Below are 15653 nucleotides of genomic sequence, written 5' to 3'. Positions count from 1 at the left end.
ATTAAACTGGAGCAGACAAGATCTGTAGCAGTTGCCCATTGTATCCAATCAGCTTCTCCAGTTTGTTCAGTTAGGCTGTGAAATTTAAAGGTAAAAGCTGATTAGTTGCCATGGGCAGCTGCTCCTCTCAGTGCTTTGTTTAAATATTGGCACATTGGAGAAGTTAGGGTTTAGATACATTCAAAAATAAATAAGGTCATAGCGCTTGCTTTACAGCGGCCATAGCTAAGACTCATGCACAATTTATATACACTACTGCTTGTGACTGCATGTTGTAATATTACAGTGACATTAAACCCTCAGATTTTTTAACATAAACCAATACTGTAATGTGTGCCTTACTGTAATCCATGGTTGTTTCCCTTCTCTTTGCTGCTCTTCCTTTTAAATCTGTATATCTTCTCATGCTTGGGGAGAACTTCCCTTTGCAGCTGAGTGCCCCTTCCTGTAGTGCTGGCTCAGGTTGTGAACCTACACACAGACACCATGTATCCTTTCCAGAGAAAAGGCAGTCTGCTGCAAAACAGAAGTGCTGCCCAGCATGAGAAGAGATACGGATTTAAAAGGAAGAGCAGCAAAGAGAAGGGAAACAACCATGGATTACAGTGAGGCACACATTACAGTATTGTTTTATGTTAAAAAATCTGAGGGTTTAATGTCACTTTAAGCAACATGATCATTAGTAATACATATCCAAACATAGGCTGCAAGAGTACAGCATATGGCTTTTTTGGAGCTGCTGTTTTGGCACATCCGTCACATTAATTAGTGAGCAATTGTAATGCTTGCCACAATAAAGTTTCAGAATGATAAATCGCACATTCCTTGATGCATATGTCAAGGCCCAAAAAAACACGCTTGCAGAACATCTCCGCAGTACAGGCACATTTCCCTTTAAAGACCCTGCAAGTACAGAATACAATCACCTCCTAAACCCTGCTGTTTGCTGACAACACACAGCATTTTTGTGGGCCGAGTGGTGCCAGCCTGTCCAAAGTCTTTTGCCAAACTACTCAAACCACTCCCACATCTCTGCAATATAAAGGATAGCCATGCTGTAGTTCAAGATGAGAAATAAACTCTTTGAGACAACACAGGAAATGTGTAGCGGACACAGGGCAACTCTACATTTTTGGTAGGGTTGGTACCCTTCCTGATAGCAGGAGTTTAGTTTCTGATGCTGGTGGGCACTTCATACATCCCACACAGATGAGGATGTCTGTGCATGCTATGTTCCAGAAGCCTGTGCTTTCTGCATTTCGTGCTCCTACAGGCTGCAGCTCTAATGACTCAGAGCAGATGCAGTATGACAGCGAGGCTCTGGTTGGATCAACAGTGCAAGATGGACGGTGGGGGGGGGGATTTGCGGGACAGGACTGTGATTGCTGAAGAGACTACAGAAGATAAAGGCGAGCCGTGCCCATACCCTCCTGGAAGCTGCTTTCATTCAACAGGCCAAGATGGGGGGGAGCAACTGAACAGACTATGGAAAATACAGGCAGGCCGTGCAAATAGCCCAGGGATGCAAACTGACCACTCAAGCATGGAACTGGATCTGGATCTATACTCTGCGTGGCCAGCTTCAAATATAGAAGAAGGAGAACTGGCCGGATCAACCAGGTATTTCTAAGGCATGGAGTCTGTAAAAAAGTTGAAGACTACTGTTTGTAGGATACCCCACATATACACACAAAAATAGGGTAACATACCCTTTAACATTTGTGCCTAAAGTGATTTCTCTCTACTCTTGTGCTTTGTGCATCCTGTTGTTAACCTGGGGGGGGGGCGGCCCCTTCTTCGGGACGCAGAAGCGATCTGGCAACAGGTAAGTCGCCAGGATCGCTTCTGTTGTAAAGCCGACAGTCGGCTCTACAAGTTTAAACAGAGTCCCGGCGGCAAAAGTCGCCGGGAGTCTGTTTAAACAGCCCCGATGCTGGCGACGTACACTGTACGTCGTCAGTCAAGAAGGGGTTAAATTGGGCCCAGCGAGTCCTTTCTTAATACCTGTAATTACGAATTGGAGTCTTGTTGCTCCGGTTTGCGAGATTTTATTGAATCCGTTTTTAAGGCTCTTAAGTGTGAAAACTGTGTTAAAGGTAAAAATTTATTGTTGCTACAGCAACCTATCGCTTCCTTTATTTGAAAATTGCCCTGCAAAAAATTACAGAGAAAAGCTAATTGGTTGCTGTGGATAACAGTTACCTTTAGCACACATTTCATCCATCAGGCCCTTTAGCCATTTAACTACACAGAAAGATTCACAGTCTACAGCATGGCAAGCAGCAATTTAGGTATTTTCTGTAGTTATAGGCATCCTCAGGAAGACATTTATAAAGTCAGGAAACCCTGAAAGCAGCAATTTTGAAACCAGTGGTTTATATGTCAGTACTGTGTAGAGACCTTAACTGCTATTGTAATGTTTTATTAATATATTAATATGAGGGTTTTGTGTGGCAGGCATATACAAGCAGCTTACAGTGTCAAAATACTACAAAGTACATAAAAGGGAGTTTACTGAGTACAGATAATAACGAGAACCCTTCAAAAAAGTACATACAATTCAACAGAATTAAGAAGAACTGTAAACACATAAATATTGGCTGACAAGCCTGTGTAGGGATAGGGAGTGCTGGCAATAGTGAAGCTTTGCTATAGAGCGTTAGGAATGTCACATATATATATATTAATCAGCTTAATGCTAACTTAGTACAAGGAAAAATGAAGGGTTAGGGCTTAGCCAGTTTTCTTTTTTTATGTATTATTATTTGCTATTTAATTTTTTTTTTCTTTCTTAGCTTTCTTCATAGAGTCACACTAGATATTAACACATAGGATTTGCAGGATAGTTTGAAGTTAAGGAATGTGGAGGAGAGTTGGATGCATTGGGTAACATTCCACTGATAGGATGCGGCTTTAGACCAAAGCGCTGCAAGCGTGACTAATATGTGCTTAAGTGAAGATTGGAGAGTGAAATCTATTGTTTGTAAAACATTTTTTTCTCTCGTATGTTTGGGTGGAGCAGCGAATGGTTTGCAGCTTAGTCTAATGCTTGTAATTTGATCCTGAAATATTCTTAGTCATTTCAGGAGTTTGTAAATAATAAGCAGTGCAGATACTTGCCTACATTTTAACAATGAGATATTTTGCTGTTGGACCACAGTATCTAAGGCTGGCGTGAAGTAGCTCGATCACTATTTTTCTTAAGTAAGTCTAGGGACCTCTTCAGTGCAGACACACAACTCTACTCTTCAGGTTCAGGCATGCAAGCCCAACGTTTTTTCTTACCTGACTCGAACATATATTTCAGTGTGTGTATAGTACAAAGATCTTTTTTGCTTGGGAAAAGGAAATGATTTGCAGTGCTGAATGCTTGGTTTCAACAGTTTTCCAGCTAGCTGGACAGATTCTGAAGGTTGTCACTGCACCTTATGGTACATTCTCAGTTATTTACCATACACAATAACAGTTATCTCAAGTGTTGGAGAGATGTCACATCACTGAGAGTAATCCGGTATTCTGTGGCCTACCTAGGTCTACATCTCATAGTTATATAGTTTACTTAATTTAATAAATCAAGCCCTTTATGCTCTTGGCTGTGTGTGCATATACCCACATGGCTCAACACCCATGCTTCCTCCTTTCACCTTGCTACAATGAATAACCTGAGTGAGTGAAGACTGGGGGAGGGTAGACTGAGGATTGCTTTACTACTGTGTGCAGCAAGCTGATGACATCATTCTGCCAGGTTATACCTCACAGGCCTAGGCACAGTCACATGAGAGGAACTTACTGCTTTTTAATGGTACAAATATTTGCTTTTAATTAAATAGTTGTTGTATATTATAACATATCAGAAATATGTTTATACAGATATGTAAAATTACAGATAGGTCAGTTTCTAAATTAACAATTGTTAGGATCTGTGCTCATATAGTGTTGTGATTAGCAGTAAATCATACTCTCCAGGATTGTTGCCTCCTCACTTGTCATTTAAAAAGCAAAGCCTCCATTCATACCTGAGCATTTGGTCACCTGTTTCCCAAACTGTGAGAATGTTCAACATGAACAATCCTATTATTGTCAATGCTGCCCATTCACACACCTGTTCATTTTATCACTTGTTTCCTGAAGCATGAGAACGCTCAACATGAAGAATCCCATTATTGTCAATGGTTCCCTTTAACACAATTGAGCATTTGGTCACCTGTTTCTAGAAGTGTGAGAAAGTTCAACATGAAGAATCCCAATATTGTCAATGGTGCCCGTTTGCACCTGAAAGGTTTGTTACCTGTTTCCCAAATTTTCATCATGAACAATACCATTATTGTCAATGGTGAACATTCACACCTGAGTTGTTCTCATTGGTGACAAAAGGTTCATGTTGCCTGAAGTGTGAAAACGCTCAGCGTTAAGAATCCCGTTATGTTCAGCGGTGCTTGTTCACACCTGAACATTTTGTCACCTGTTTCCCAAAGCATGAGAACACTCAACATGAAGAATCCCATTATTGTCAATGGTGCCATTCACACACCTGAACATTTTCTCACCTGTTTCCCGAAGCATGAGAACACTCAACATGAAGAATACCATTATTGTCAATGGTGCCATTCACACACCTGAACATTTTCTCACCTGTTTCCCGAAGCATGAGAACGGTCAACATGAAGAAACCCAATAGTGTCAATGGTGCCCGTTCACACCTGAAAGGTTTGTTTCCTGTTTCCCAAATTCTCATCATGAACAATCCCATTATTGTCAATGGTGAACATTTATACCTGAGTGTTTTCTCACTTGGCGCTTGTAGCTTGAAGCTCAGAAAAGTAAGTTAGCTTCTTTCTGGGTAGAATCTTGAATTTTTAGCCTCATAGACTTCAAAGGGAACACTTTAAAAATTTGTAGTGTTTTTTTTTTTTTTTAAGGCTTTTGCACCTAACAACCGTCTCCTCCTTCTAGTAACTAGCTTCTCGATTGGCTAAAGAAAATGCTTGAGCCTGAAAAGGTCTGAATAAAAAGTGTCAAAAGCACCTGAAAATGCTCACACCCAAGCGTAATTAGGGGCTATAGTATCATTACCAATGTTATTTTTAACTTTCTTTAATTTCAAGCATTAGATGTGCTAACAGATGTGTCCTTTTGAAAACAGGAAAGCAGCCTAACTTTGTATCAAATACTGAAGGGAGCACATTTAGATTTTATTCAGTTAAATAATTGCATGTAAAATATAGTAATGTCAAAATGCTCACAAAAGTGCTGAAGATGCGTAAAACTCTTTCTTAGCTGATCTGACAGTAAGTAGCACAACTGAAAAAGGAAAGGCACATTAAGGATGCACATTGCACTTTCAGATGTTTTCCTAAGGCCAGACTGCTTTGTAAAGGAATGTGTTAGCATCCTCATTGACTTCTCTGGCACATCTGGCTTTTCTGGCTGGTCTCTTCTTTTCTTCTTTTTTTTTTTTCCTGTTAAACTCCTTAGTCATATTGAATCAATAAGTATTTACAGTTTCTGCGTGTAGCATGCCTTATTTTCAGTAAGAACTTCTAAATGTGTTTTTGTCAGCATCTGATTTATTAGTTGTAGCTGTTTTTTGGTTCTTTTTTTCATTGTGTATAATTCTGCTTGTAGAATATCTGCTTTTAGTTTATATTGCTCCATTTGTTTGACATAGAATTACCTCTAGGCTTCAAAGCTTCTACTAATAAACCTAGGGGGCTGACTGATTATTTGATGCATATGAATCTGATCAAGCTAAAGCTGGCCATACACTGGTAGATTTTCATATGGCTGTTTATTTGAAAAATGTCACCAGAACATTTAATGAAGGAACAGGTCACCAGCAGTCAAATTTTTAAATAGATATGTCCTTTTTAATGGACAATTGTGTCACAATAATCAACAAAAGCCGACGTTTCGGGGCCGCGCAAGGGTCCCTTCTTCAAGGCAGTATGTGACCGTCACATACTGCCTTGAAGAAGGGACCCTGCGCGGCCTGATTCCGATGCTAGCATCGGTATCGGGACATCCCTAGTTGCAGTGTCTGCATCCCTTTAAAAGTGGCTAACCCGTGGGGAGTATCTCAGCAAAAATTACAATTCTGATGCAGGGGATGCCTAGATTTTGACTTGTATCTTACTGCACACTTCTGGCAAAATCTGCGAGCCAATCACACCAGCAGGAAATTACATTTCTGGAGGCATTCCATACACCAACACTATACAGAATGCCTCCAGGTTGCCATATTGCATTGCATTTTTTGAACAGTTTTAGAAAATTACAGCAGCTTTAGATTGAAATGGATAGGTATTTTTTTTATAACATTAAATTACAAAATGGCTTGTGTAGCAATTTTAGATGTTATATTATCTTGATAAAGATAAAGCTGACCATAGACTATCAGGTTTATTTATAAATCTTCCACCCAGCATAAAGCTGGGCGGATGCTGTTAACACCGGACTAGCGCCCCTAGATGGTGCTGAGGAGTATAGGAAATTTGACCTAGTAAACCTGTATGCATTTTTTCATGTTCAGCCCTGCAGGCTGAATGGGAAAACACACTCAGTTCCCATATCCCTGTTAAACAGCACAGATGGGGGGATCTCCGTTGCTGACTATTACATTCTGGCAGCCCACACCCTCTATTGTCAGAATACATGAGCAGTGACTGCAGTTGATTGGCTGACAATTTTCAGCCTGGCTCCTTAAAAAAATCAACTTTTGTCAAATGAAGGGGTGCTTGCTGGACCACACACTTTCTAAATTTCGACCTTAAAATGTTAACTTGAAGGTAAGGATTGTGTATCTCTATAATACCTGTGTTTAAATTTAATTCATATGACAAAGATATTCTCATCTATGGAACACATGATATGCCTAACTCCATAAACTGAAAGCAAGGGCAGGTATGTCAAGTCTTTCTACAGCAGATTTGACTAAGATGATAATATACTGTATCTGTCTTTATATCTTTATCCTTTGTTAGGATATATAGTTTTATCTTGTGTTTTGAATCTTGCAGGAAAATCCAACTTACAAAGGAGATGCCCCAGAGTCTAAATCAGGAGCACAGTATGCAGTAAGTTTACTTAAATGTATATTTAAAATGTGAATTAGGCGGTTGAATGCAGATGAGCTTCTGTTGTTAAAATGACAATGCTTTTTTCACATGGCACAGGGCAGTGGTCAAAGTCAAAGTACACCAACCATTAGGAATCAATGATTATTACCTAACGAAAGGGGAAATCTGGTTGATTTGGATGACCGCACTTTGCACCTGATAAATGTTTTTTGCACCGCATTACACAAGCCCGAGTGTGACAGAACCTGCCTTCAGCGCTCAAACAAGCAAAATATGTTAAAGCGTGCTTACGAATCTGTATGACATGCCGAATAAACCGGCTTGAAGGTGAAACTTCACATAGAAAGAACTGGGGCAACGTTCAGAGAATTGAAATCGTCACGTGCTAGATTGGCCTAATAGCCTCAAATGAACAAAGCCTACAGTTCTAAAATTAAAAATCTAGCTCAGCTCCCAGATGATGGTTAATTAAATTTCTCTAGTTCATACCCAGTGCTTCTGTCTATTTGCTTAGTGCTAATTTTACCACAGTGCACACTCTAAAATTGTGCCTGCTTTGTAAAACAAATGGGATTGCAAGATCGCTGTGTGTCTGGAGAACTGGTGCATTCAGTAAATTGCCCTTTGTTCCTCTTAAAGTATTTCTTCTATTTTTTCACTCTGCTCTAGGTTGTGAATTCTATTTTTGAACCGTGATTTGTTTTTAGTACACTGAATGCGTAAATGTATTATCTCTCCTGTGCTTTTTTTTATTGCTCTTTCATTTTACTTTTTACTTCTTCCTGTCCAAGAATGCCCTTCCCTACTTCCCTCTGTATCCTTTTACTATTTAGATGCTGATTTATTAAAACTGTCTGTAACAGTCAATAAGGGGCCCTGTTTACCTTTTTCTACTTAAAGTAGTATTAAACTCTTACATTTTTGTCCAGTAATGAATCCAGGTCAAACAAATATACATTGCCCAGCAAAGTATTTTTTTCCCCCAAGCTCATATAAACATCATGTTTACAAACAGCTGGCTCCAGCTATCTCAGCTCAGCTTTCCTGAACTTCCTGTCAAGTACGAGCTCACAAGGGACAACAGTCTCCAGCAGCTGTTTATCTACTAGCTTGGAGAAGAGAGAAATGGGGGAGCAGGGAGCAGGACAGTGGGTGGCCTTGCTGTGCCTGTGTGTATGAAAGGGTACACCCATACACCAAGGTCCAATGCATCAATACATCCTTTATTGATGGCAGATACACATGGCAACACAAGTATGAGCTTGCTCATACTTGTAATACCCTGTGTATCTGCCGTCAATAAAAGGACGTATTGATGCATTGGACCTTGGTGTGTGGTTGACTATCTTTTCTACGTTTGAATTTGTGCTGTGCCAACCGCACATCATTCCAGCACCCGTGAAATGGGATATCTGTTTATTGTGTGTATGTGGAGACACACAGCTCACTAGCACATAAGGGTGGAGCAACATCCTTTGGACGTGATTTCATCAGCATTTCAAATAGTGTAAAAGCATTTTGACTTTAATATTACTTTAAGGGAAGAGAATAAAAGCCTAGGGGCTTGTACACGTGAGCATTGGTGATTCATCCAGGATGGATACAAGACTGGCAAAGCCAGGCTCTGAGGGCCCACCTGGAGAAAATGTTGATGCAACCCTAGCATCAACATGACATATTCATTTTAAGACCGTAAGAATCCAGCCTTCTGCTGAGAATGTGCCATTAAACATACAGTAAATACTGTTCTTCTACAGCCGGAATAATAGGAACACACGGGGTACACCTTCCTGATATGGAACTCACATACATATTGTAGCACCCCTTTGAACCCCAAAAACATGTTAGGGACCCTAGAGGCAGGGTGGGCTGTGAATGTAAAGTTGGGCGCCAGTCTTTAAGGGTTTTCAAAGATTTTATTCCTCTGACAGCTCACATGGGAGAGAGGGTAAACAGGCTACAGACACCTAGGGCAGTACATACTGTGTATGGCAGAACTTTAGCTGGTTAGTAGACATAGCTCAGAACTTCATGGGTCAGACAGCAGACTTCCCACCAGTTCCAAGTCAAATTCCAGCTTCTTTGGCACCTCCAGCAGATGAAGTTTCTCCCTGGTTCTCCTTCCCAGGTACAGCATTCTCCTTCAGCTGGCAAGACAGCTGCAGACACTCGGAAAGGTCAGCCCTGAATTTTAATGTCCTCCCTCAGCATGCACTCAGCATGCACCATGAACCTCCCAGTGATTGGTTACGGATACACACATACTTATAACTCAGAATTATTGGATGTTCTGCTCTATTGCAAGGTCACACTCAGCAGCAGGCAGATGCAAACAATAACAGAAACCAAATGAGCACAGAACTATCAAATCCGCTTAGACTAGCTACAGTCCAGCAAACTAGATTTAAGGAGTCACCCCAATTAGGGCAAGGTGGCTACAAAAAGCTCAACCATGATTGGTTGTTATAACCAACGGACCTGATTTATGAATTAGCCCCAGTGTCCTTGTACTGTCACCATACTTTTCTCACATTTCTTCTTCTCTTCTTGTTTCTGCCTTCCTTTCTTAATTTTCAGCATCTCCCACCTCTTCATTGACCACCGATCTTCTCTCAGGTAGCAAACACACGTCCCAATCGTAGAAACGCAGGGGAGAAGATCAAGTATCGTCTTGTAGCTGTGCCCCATGGAAACGACATTGCATCTCTATTTGAACTGGATCCCACCTCCCTGCAGAAGACAGATTCATTTGTTCCCAGGTACCAAGATTGTGTATAATAATGGAAAGTAATCTTTATATGTGAGTGTATGCAATGTGAAACTTCTCACAGGAAAATAATACAGGTGGTTTCCACCGACCCATAAATCTTTTTTAGGTTTATATCGTATTCCAAAAAACTTCTGAATTTTATATTGCCTATATTATATTCTACATCCATATTTTACGCTGATACTGTTGTAATGTGGATTGGGCCTAAATTGCCTTCAAGCTTTCCCTTTTAAGCATCACTTCTCTCACAAGGTTGCTTTGAGCCGCAGTCTGTGACTTCTAGTTATCAGCTACAGTGGTACCTCGGTTCACAAGCGCTTCTGTTCATGAACAGGAAGTTTGACAAAATGTTGCTTCCATTCGCGAACTCCACATCGGGTGGCGAACACAACCGCAGCCACCTCCCCTGCTCTGACACTGGTCGTGGCTTCCTCTAGTCGAGATCGTAGTCTGATCACAGATTGATTCGGTTTGCAAACAATTCGGTTTGCGATCACAATCGTGTAACGAATTAAGTTCATGAACCGAGGTACCACTGTATTTCTGTACACATCAAAGTAACACATTTAAGAGGTGCTGGGGTTTCTGTGCTCACTCAAAGCATCCAGATGCAGGAAAGTTTGCAAATAAGCTCACTGGCAGGGGCAAGGTGACTCCCAAACAAAACAGGCCTTCCTTGTTGGGTAACCAGAAGTGTTTCAAGTTCTGAATAAAAGGGCACAAACCAAAAGGTGAGAGTCCCAAATGCCTTTAATTATTCACAATTCGTTCAAACAAAAAACAGCTAACAATTTTTGGGGGCAACAACACTCTCCCTTCATCAGGGCTTAGAATGGCTAGAAATTTAATTGGAAAAGATACTATAACCAAATGGATGTATATATGATTTGATAAAAAAGATCTCCTTTGAGGCTGGAATTTGCTATCCCATTCTAAGCCCTGATGTAGGGGGAATGTTGTTGCTGTTGGTTGTTTTGTATAGTTGAAGTGTGAACAATTAAAGGCACTTCTGGACTCTTTCAACTTTTGGTTTGGCGCCATGTTTCACATTATATGATACGGCAGCTCAAAGCAACCATACCTAAATTAGTTTTTAGCTATAAAGCTGCTCACACATATTACAATCTGAATGTAAATTCTTCTTAAAGTGTGTTTCTACATTTGCAGTCAATTTGAGAAAGACCCTCTATATGTTTGTTATGTGTTCCTTTTCACATACCATACCGAAAAATAATAATACAAAAAAAAGTCTTACCTCTTAAATGTTTTGTTGTAGTAAGCAAGATGGCTGAATCAATGTTTTTCTGAGCACCTTCACAGTGATCTGTCCCTATAGAAAGACCTAGGACTGAAATTTGAGGATTGTGTTTCTCTCATTAACATACAGTGTCCAAGCCTGGATTGTAATCCTTAAACCCTTTGTTAGGACAGGCACTGTTCAAATCTAATGAATGATGTGAAACCTCCTGCACCTGATGCCGAATACCTCTCAGTGATTACCTCCTCTCAGGTACAGACTCTCTTGCAGTCTCAGGAATTGGAAACAGACAGTTCATCCGAATGGCCCATGCATCAGATAAAATAAAAAGTGGAAACTCGTAGTGCAGATGGTTTTAAAAGGATACTAGACTTTATTAAAAAAAGGGAATACTACTCACATATCATAGATAAAATTGAGGTATGTTGGGGGTAGACACCCCTGATGAAGTCACGCCCTTTGACGTAACGTACGTAGGGTGGAGTAGAGGAGCTGAGCGATTTGCACACAGTGTCTGTGGCTGCTTACAAAATACCTCTTTTTAATACCTTTTTAAAAATACCTTTTTTTAATAAAGTCTAGTATCCTTTTAACCCCTTCATGACTGAGCTTGTTTTTGGTTTCTGTTCGTAAATGACTGACACACTTTTGACATTTTTGCTGTGTGATTCTTCCACGTCAGTAATATACTTTCTTACAAAGTGCACCCACACATATTATATATTGTTTTTTAGAGGACAGATAGGACCAGCACAGCTAAAAAAAAATATTAAGGTATCGGGTGTCTTAAAAAGGTTAACCCTTTCAGTAATGGATCTCTAGATAGTTAGACATCTATTACTGAAAGGTAACCGCTGATTCTCAGCGGTTAGCAGCCTTCTAGTGCAGCAAATTACTCGTCACGTACAGTGTACGTGACGAGTCATTTGGTCCCTTTGTGGCTGGACGTACAGTGTACGTCTCCCGTCACGAAGGGGTTAAAACCATCTACACTACGAGTTTCCACTTTTTATTTTATCTGATGCATGGGCCATTCGGATGAACTGTCTGTTTCCAATTCCTGAGACTGCAAGAGAGTCTGTACCTGAGAGGAGGTAATCACTGAGAGGTATTCGGCATCAGGTGCTTCCTCTACCTGTTTCGAATTAGAGGAACAGCGCATACAGACCCTGGTGGGTCTCTGCTAAAGGTGAGGTGCATTCCAGAAGATTTCTCTGTTGATGGTCACAGGAGACTAAGTTTATTCTACATCCAATGTTTTATCTTCTATTTACTTAATGGACTATTGAAGATCCAGGATCATGGACATTTTTTAACCATTTATTATTTTCACTGGAGTGCAAGTTACACACATGCGTTTTTCTTGTCGGTATTCTTTGCACATTGCATCACATTGATTCACAGTTAATATTTAGTGCATTTGATTTTTCATTATGGATATTTTGTAGCAATTACATTTACACTAAGGTGCATGTTATATACATGCGTTTCTTTTTTGTTTTGCACTTTCTACACATTGTATCACATTACCCCAAGGTCAGTATCTACTATATCTGACACTTTGCAGTCTCATTCACACAGCGCGGCTTTTACCATTAATTTCAAGTGTTCAAATCTACTTTACAAATTATAATGCAATCAGCCAGCACAGTACAAACAGAGGGAACACGAACCCCTCACAGTCCCTCCTAACATCACAAAAAAGGAGAATCAAGTAGAAATGTTAACTCTTAAGACGTTAAGTAGAACCCCTAACCTAAGCAAAAGCAATTTAAACTGCTGGAATTTTGATTTTGATCTTTTTATTAGCATATGCTATTTGAATGGGTACATGTAACAAATATAAAATATGTGCTATCCCAATTTGGCTGTGAAAGTTGAAATACACTTTAAAGTAGAACTGTGGCCAGGCTACGGACATTCAAATGTTCACATATTCTTAACAAGCAGTAAACAAGCCCACGCTGACCTCTGTAGTTACAACCACTATGGAGCAACTCATCTTTAAAGAAGAACTCTGGGCAGGAGAAATCTTAACCCTTGCAGTAGGGCTACCCCTGCACTGTTAAGTGCTTGCATTTGTCTAGAGTCACAAATAACATAACAAAATAATAAGAGATATACTCACCCGAATCTCATTCCCAGCTGGTTGCTAGACCGGTCCCTGTTGTCTCTCTCCCCCTCCACTCCAGGGTCTAAGCATCCATGAGTCATCATGTCCAATATTGGACGTGAGGACACAGAGGGGGGAGAGAAGCTGCAGGGACCAGTCTAGCAGCTGCAGTTTGGGTAAGTATATCTTTGTTATTTGCAACCCTAGATGTATATAAAAACTTAACCCTTGCAGTGCTGAGTTCTTTTTTTAAAGCTTACAGTGGAAACAGTGTGAAGTCATTCAGATGTCAGCAAGGGCTTGTTTAAATTGTATTGTTTGTTAGGAATATAACAAATATTTGCATTCCCATAGCCTGGCCACATATCTATTTTAAGATCTGCCAACAGCTATATAGCACAACGTGCCTACCTGAACAACCAATTCAATTTATATTCAATCAGGTAGGCCCTCTAATGACAGTTGTTGATAGTTGATACTTATCTTTCAAATCTAAGCATTATCTCTGTGTGTATGGTCTTTAGACAGAAAAATTCAGTTCTGTTTGGTTGCTATAGGCTGATGCATAGTCATTTATTATTTCACATTGTACATTTGCTTATAAGATTTCATTTTTTCTATCAGATTGGTTGCACTTTTGTCTAGGCTGTTCTTTCTGTTCTAATACAGATTCAAAGCATTTTGGAATGTGAACAGCATTTTTATTATTTTCCTTTTAAAGATCCAAGTTCATATCTTCTGGTAGCCACTTTTCTCAGATGTACATAAAAACTCCTGAAACCTGTTTGGTGTGTAAAGTTGTATTGCTTTGTTTGTAAACAATCAATAATACTGACCAATAAAACCGTATGGCTATAGATCAACAAAATACCTATATTTTGTTGATCTATAGCCTGCTGCCATGAAAAACTAGATGGGTAGGAAATGCCCGTGCAATGTCACTATTTTTATTCTCTTACGGGAAGCACTTATTGGGGTTGATTTACTAAAAGAGTTCATAATTTTCACTTATAGTAGCTGTGTTTACCTTGAATACTCAATGATGTATACTTTTGTAGGAACTCGTTTGTGAGATTAAGACATCTGTGCACCAACACTTGGATTCAGAGCACCAATGTCCCTATAGATGTTGATGAAGAACGGCCGATACGCCTCATGGTAAGTAGATTAAATCTGTGCACTGTAGTTAATAACTGTCAGGATAGAAATATGGGTGTTGCTGTTGCCAACTTAGCTTTTAAGGGTGCAGGGTTTGTCATATTTATCATTTCTACACTACCTATCCACCAAAAAGTATGTAGTACATGCTTGCCCCTAGGTTAGTAACTCACGAAACTCTGAAAGAAGGAAAAGGATGACAGCCCTGGACTTTGATCTTTTAAAGCCCAAGGTGTGTAGTTCCAAGCCTTTTACTGTCAGGAATGTAAGGGACATGTCATATTAGAACTGCTTTTAGCCAGCTGGCTTAGTAGCCCTTAGGTCTGGTGCTTACTAAAGTTGTAAGCTTATGGTCGCTTCAACGACTATGAACCTACACCCAATTGGTGCTTGGTACTTTGCTCGTATGTGAATCGATGTGATCAGCAGCTAACAAGGTGAAAAATGGGAAGCTTTGGCCTAGCAGCGAAAGGGTTAATGGTAACGCTCATATTTTTGCCTTGACAGTTCCCTTTAAAAGTTGCAATCCTGATATTATAGAGACTAGTGCCTAGTTTTTAGTGTTCTTTGCACAGTCTGATAATGTAATTACTAATATTTTCCACCTTGTTTTATTGTTTTGCTCAGCTGGGTACCTGTCCAACAAAGGAAGATAAGGAAGCATTCGCTATCGTTTCCGTACCTGTGTCTGAAATTCGGGATTTAGATTTTGCTAATGATGCGAGTTCCATGCTAGCCAATTTTGTGGAACGTTTGAATGAAGGTTTCATCAGTCAGAATGACCGGAGGTATGCAGTGAAATTTGGGTGATGTAAAACATAAGGACTGACAAATCTTCCATTTAGTTGCAAACATTCTTGGGTTGATTTACTAAAGACTATTCACTTAGGGAAGTGAATCTTTACTGAGCTAAGTAAATCAGGGGAATCTATGTCCAATTTTAATACTCCATCATGTGCTAGGGAAAAAACAGGGTTTGCATGTGATTTTATGATTCATGTGAATGCTATTTCACCCCATTTACTAAGCTCAGTTAATGTTCACTTTGTAAGGTGAACATTCACTTTGCTAAGTCTCTACTCCTTTAGTACATTAACCACACAGTATCTATGCTATACAAGTTCTGTGTTAATTATAATCAGTCTCTGTATTACCTGCATTTAATCATTTAATAAGCCAAAATATATGTATAACTTAAAACTTATGTTGACCTATAAACAGACTCCCAGTTGCTATAGTAGGCTTTCTGTTTGAAATAGTTCAGGCCACTGTAAAGCT

The 15653-nt window shown here is 39.8% G+C and overlaps 1 protein-coding gene across 1 annotated transcript in view; it reads left to right on the top strand.

Moving 5' to 3' along the window:
- Nucleotides 1-15653, top strand: part of ITPR3 (inositol 1,4,5-trisphosphate receptor type 3) — a 218399-nt gene that overhangs the window by 53381 nt on the left and 149365 nt on the right. The window contains 5 exon segments of the mRNA XM_018556782.1: nucleotides 7017-7048; nucleotides 8624-8642; nucleotides 9693-9835; nucleotides 14276-14375; nucleotides 15003-15163. Of these exon segments, the coding sequence (XP_018412284.1) occupies nucleotides 7017-7048; nucleotides 8624-8642; nucleotides 9693-9835; nucleotides 14276-14375; nucleotides 15003-15163 (455 nt within the window).

Source organism: Nanorana parkeri, unplaced genomic scaffold (genome assembly GCF_000935625.1).
Source record: "Nanorana parkeri isolate BGI_ZX_2015 unplaced genomic scaffold, ASM93562v1 scaffold252, whole genome shotgun sequence".
NCBI classification, from domain to species: Eukaryota; Metazoa; Chordata; class Amphibia; order Anura; family Dicroglossidae; genus Nanorana; species Nanorana parkeri.
This window is presented reverse-complemented; position numbering and strand designations above follow the sequence as displayed.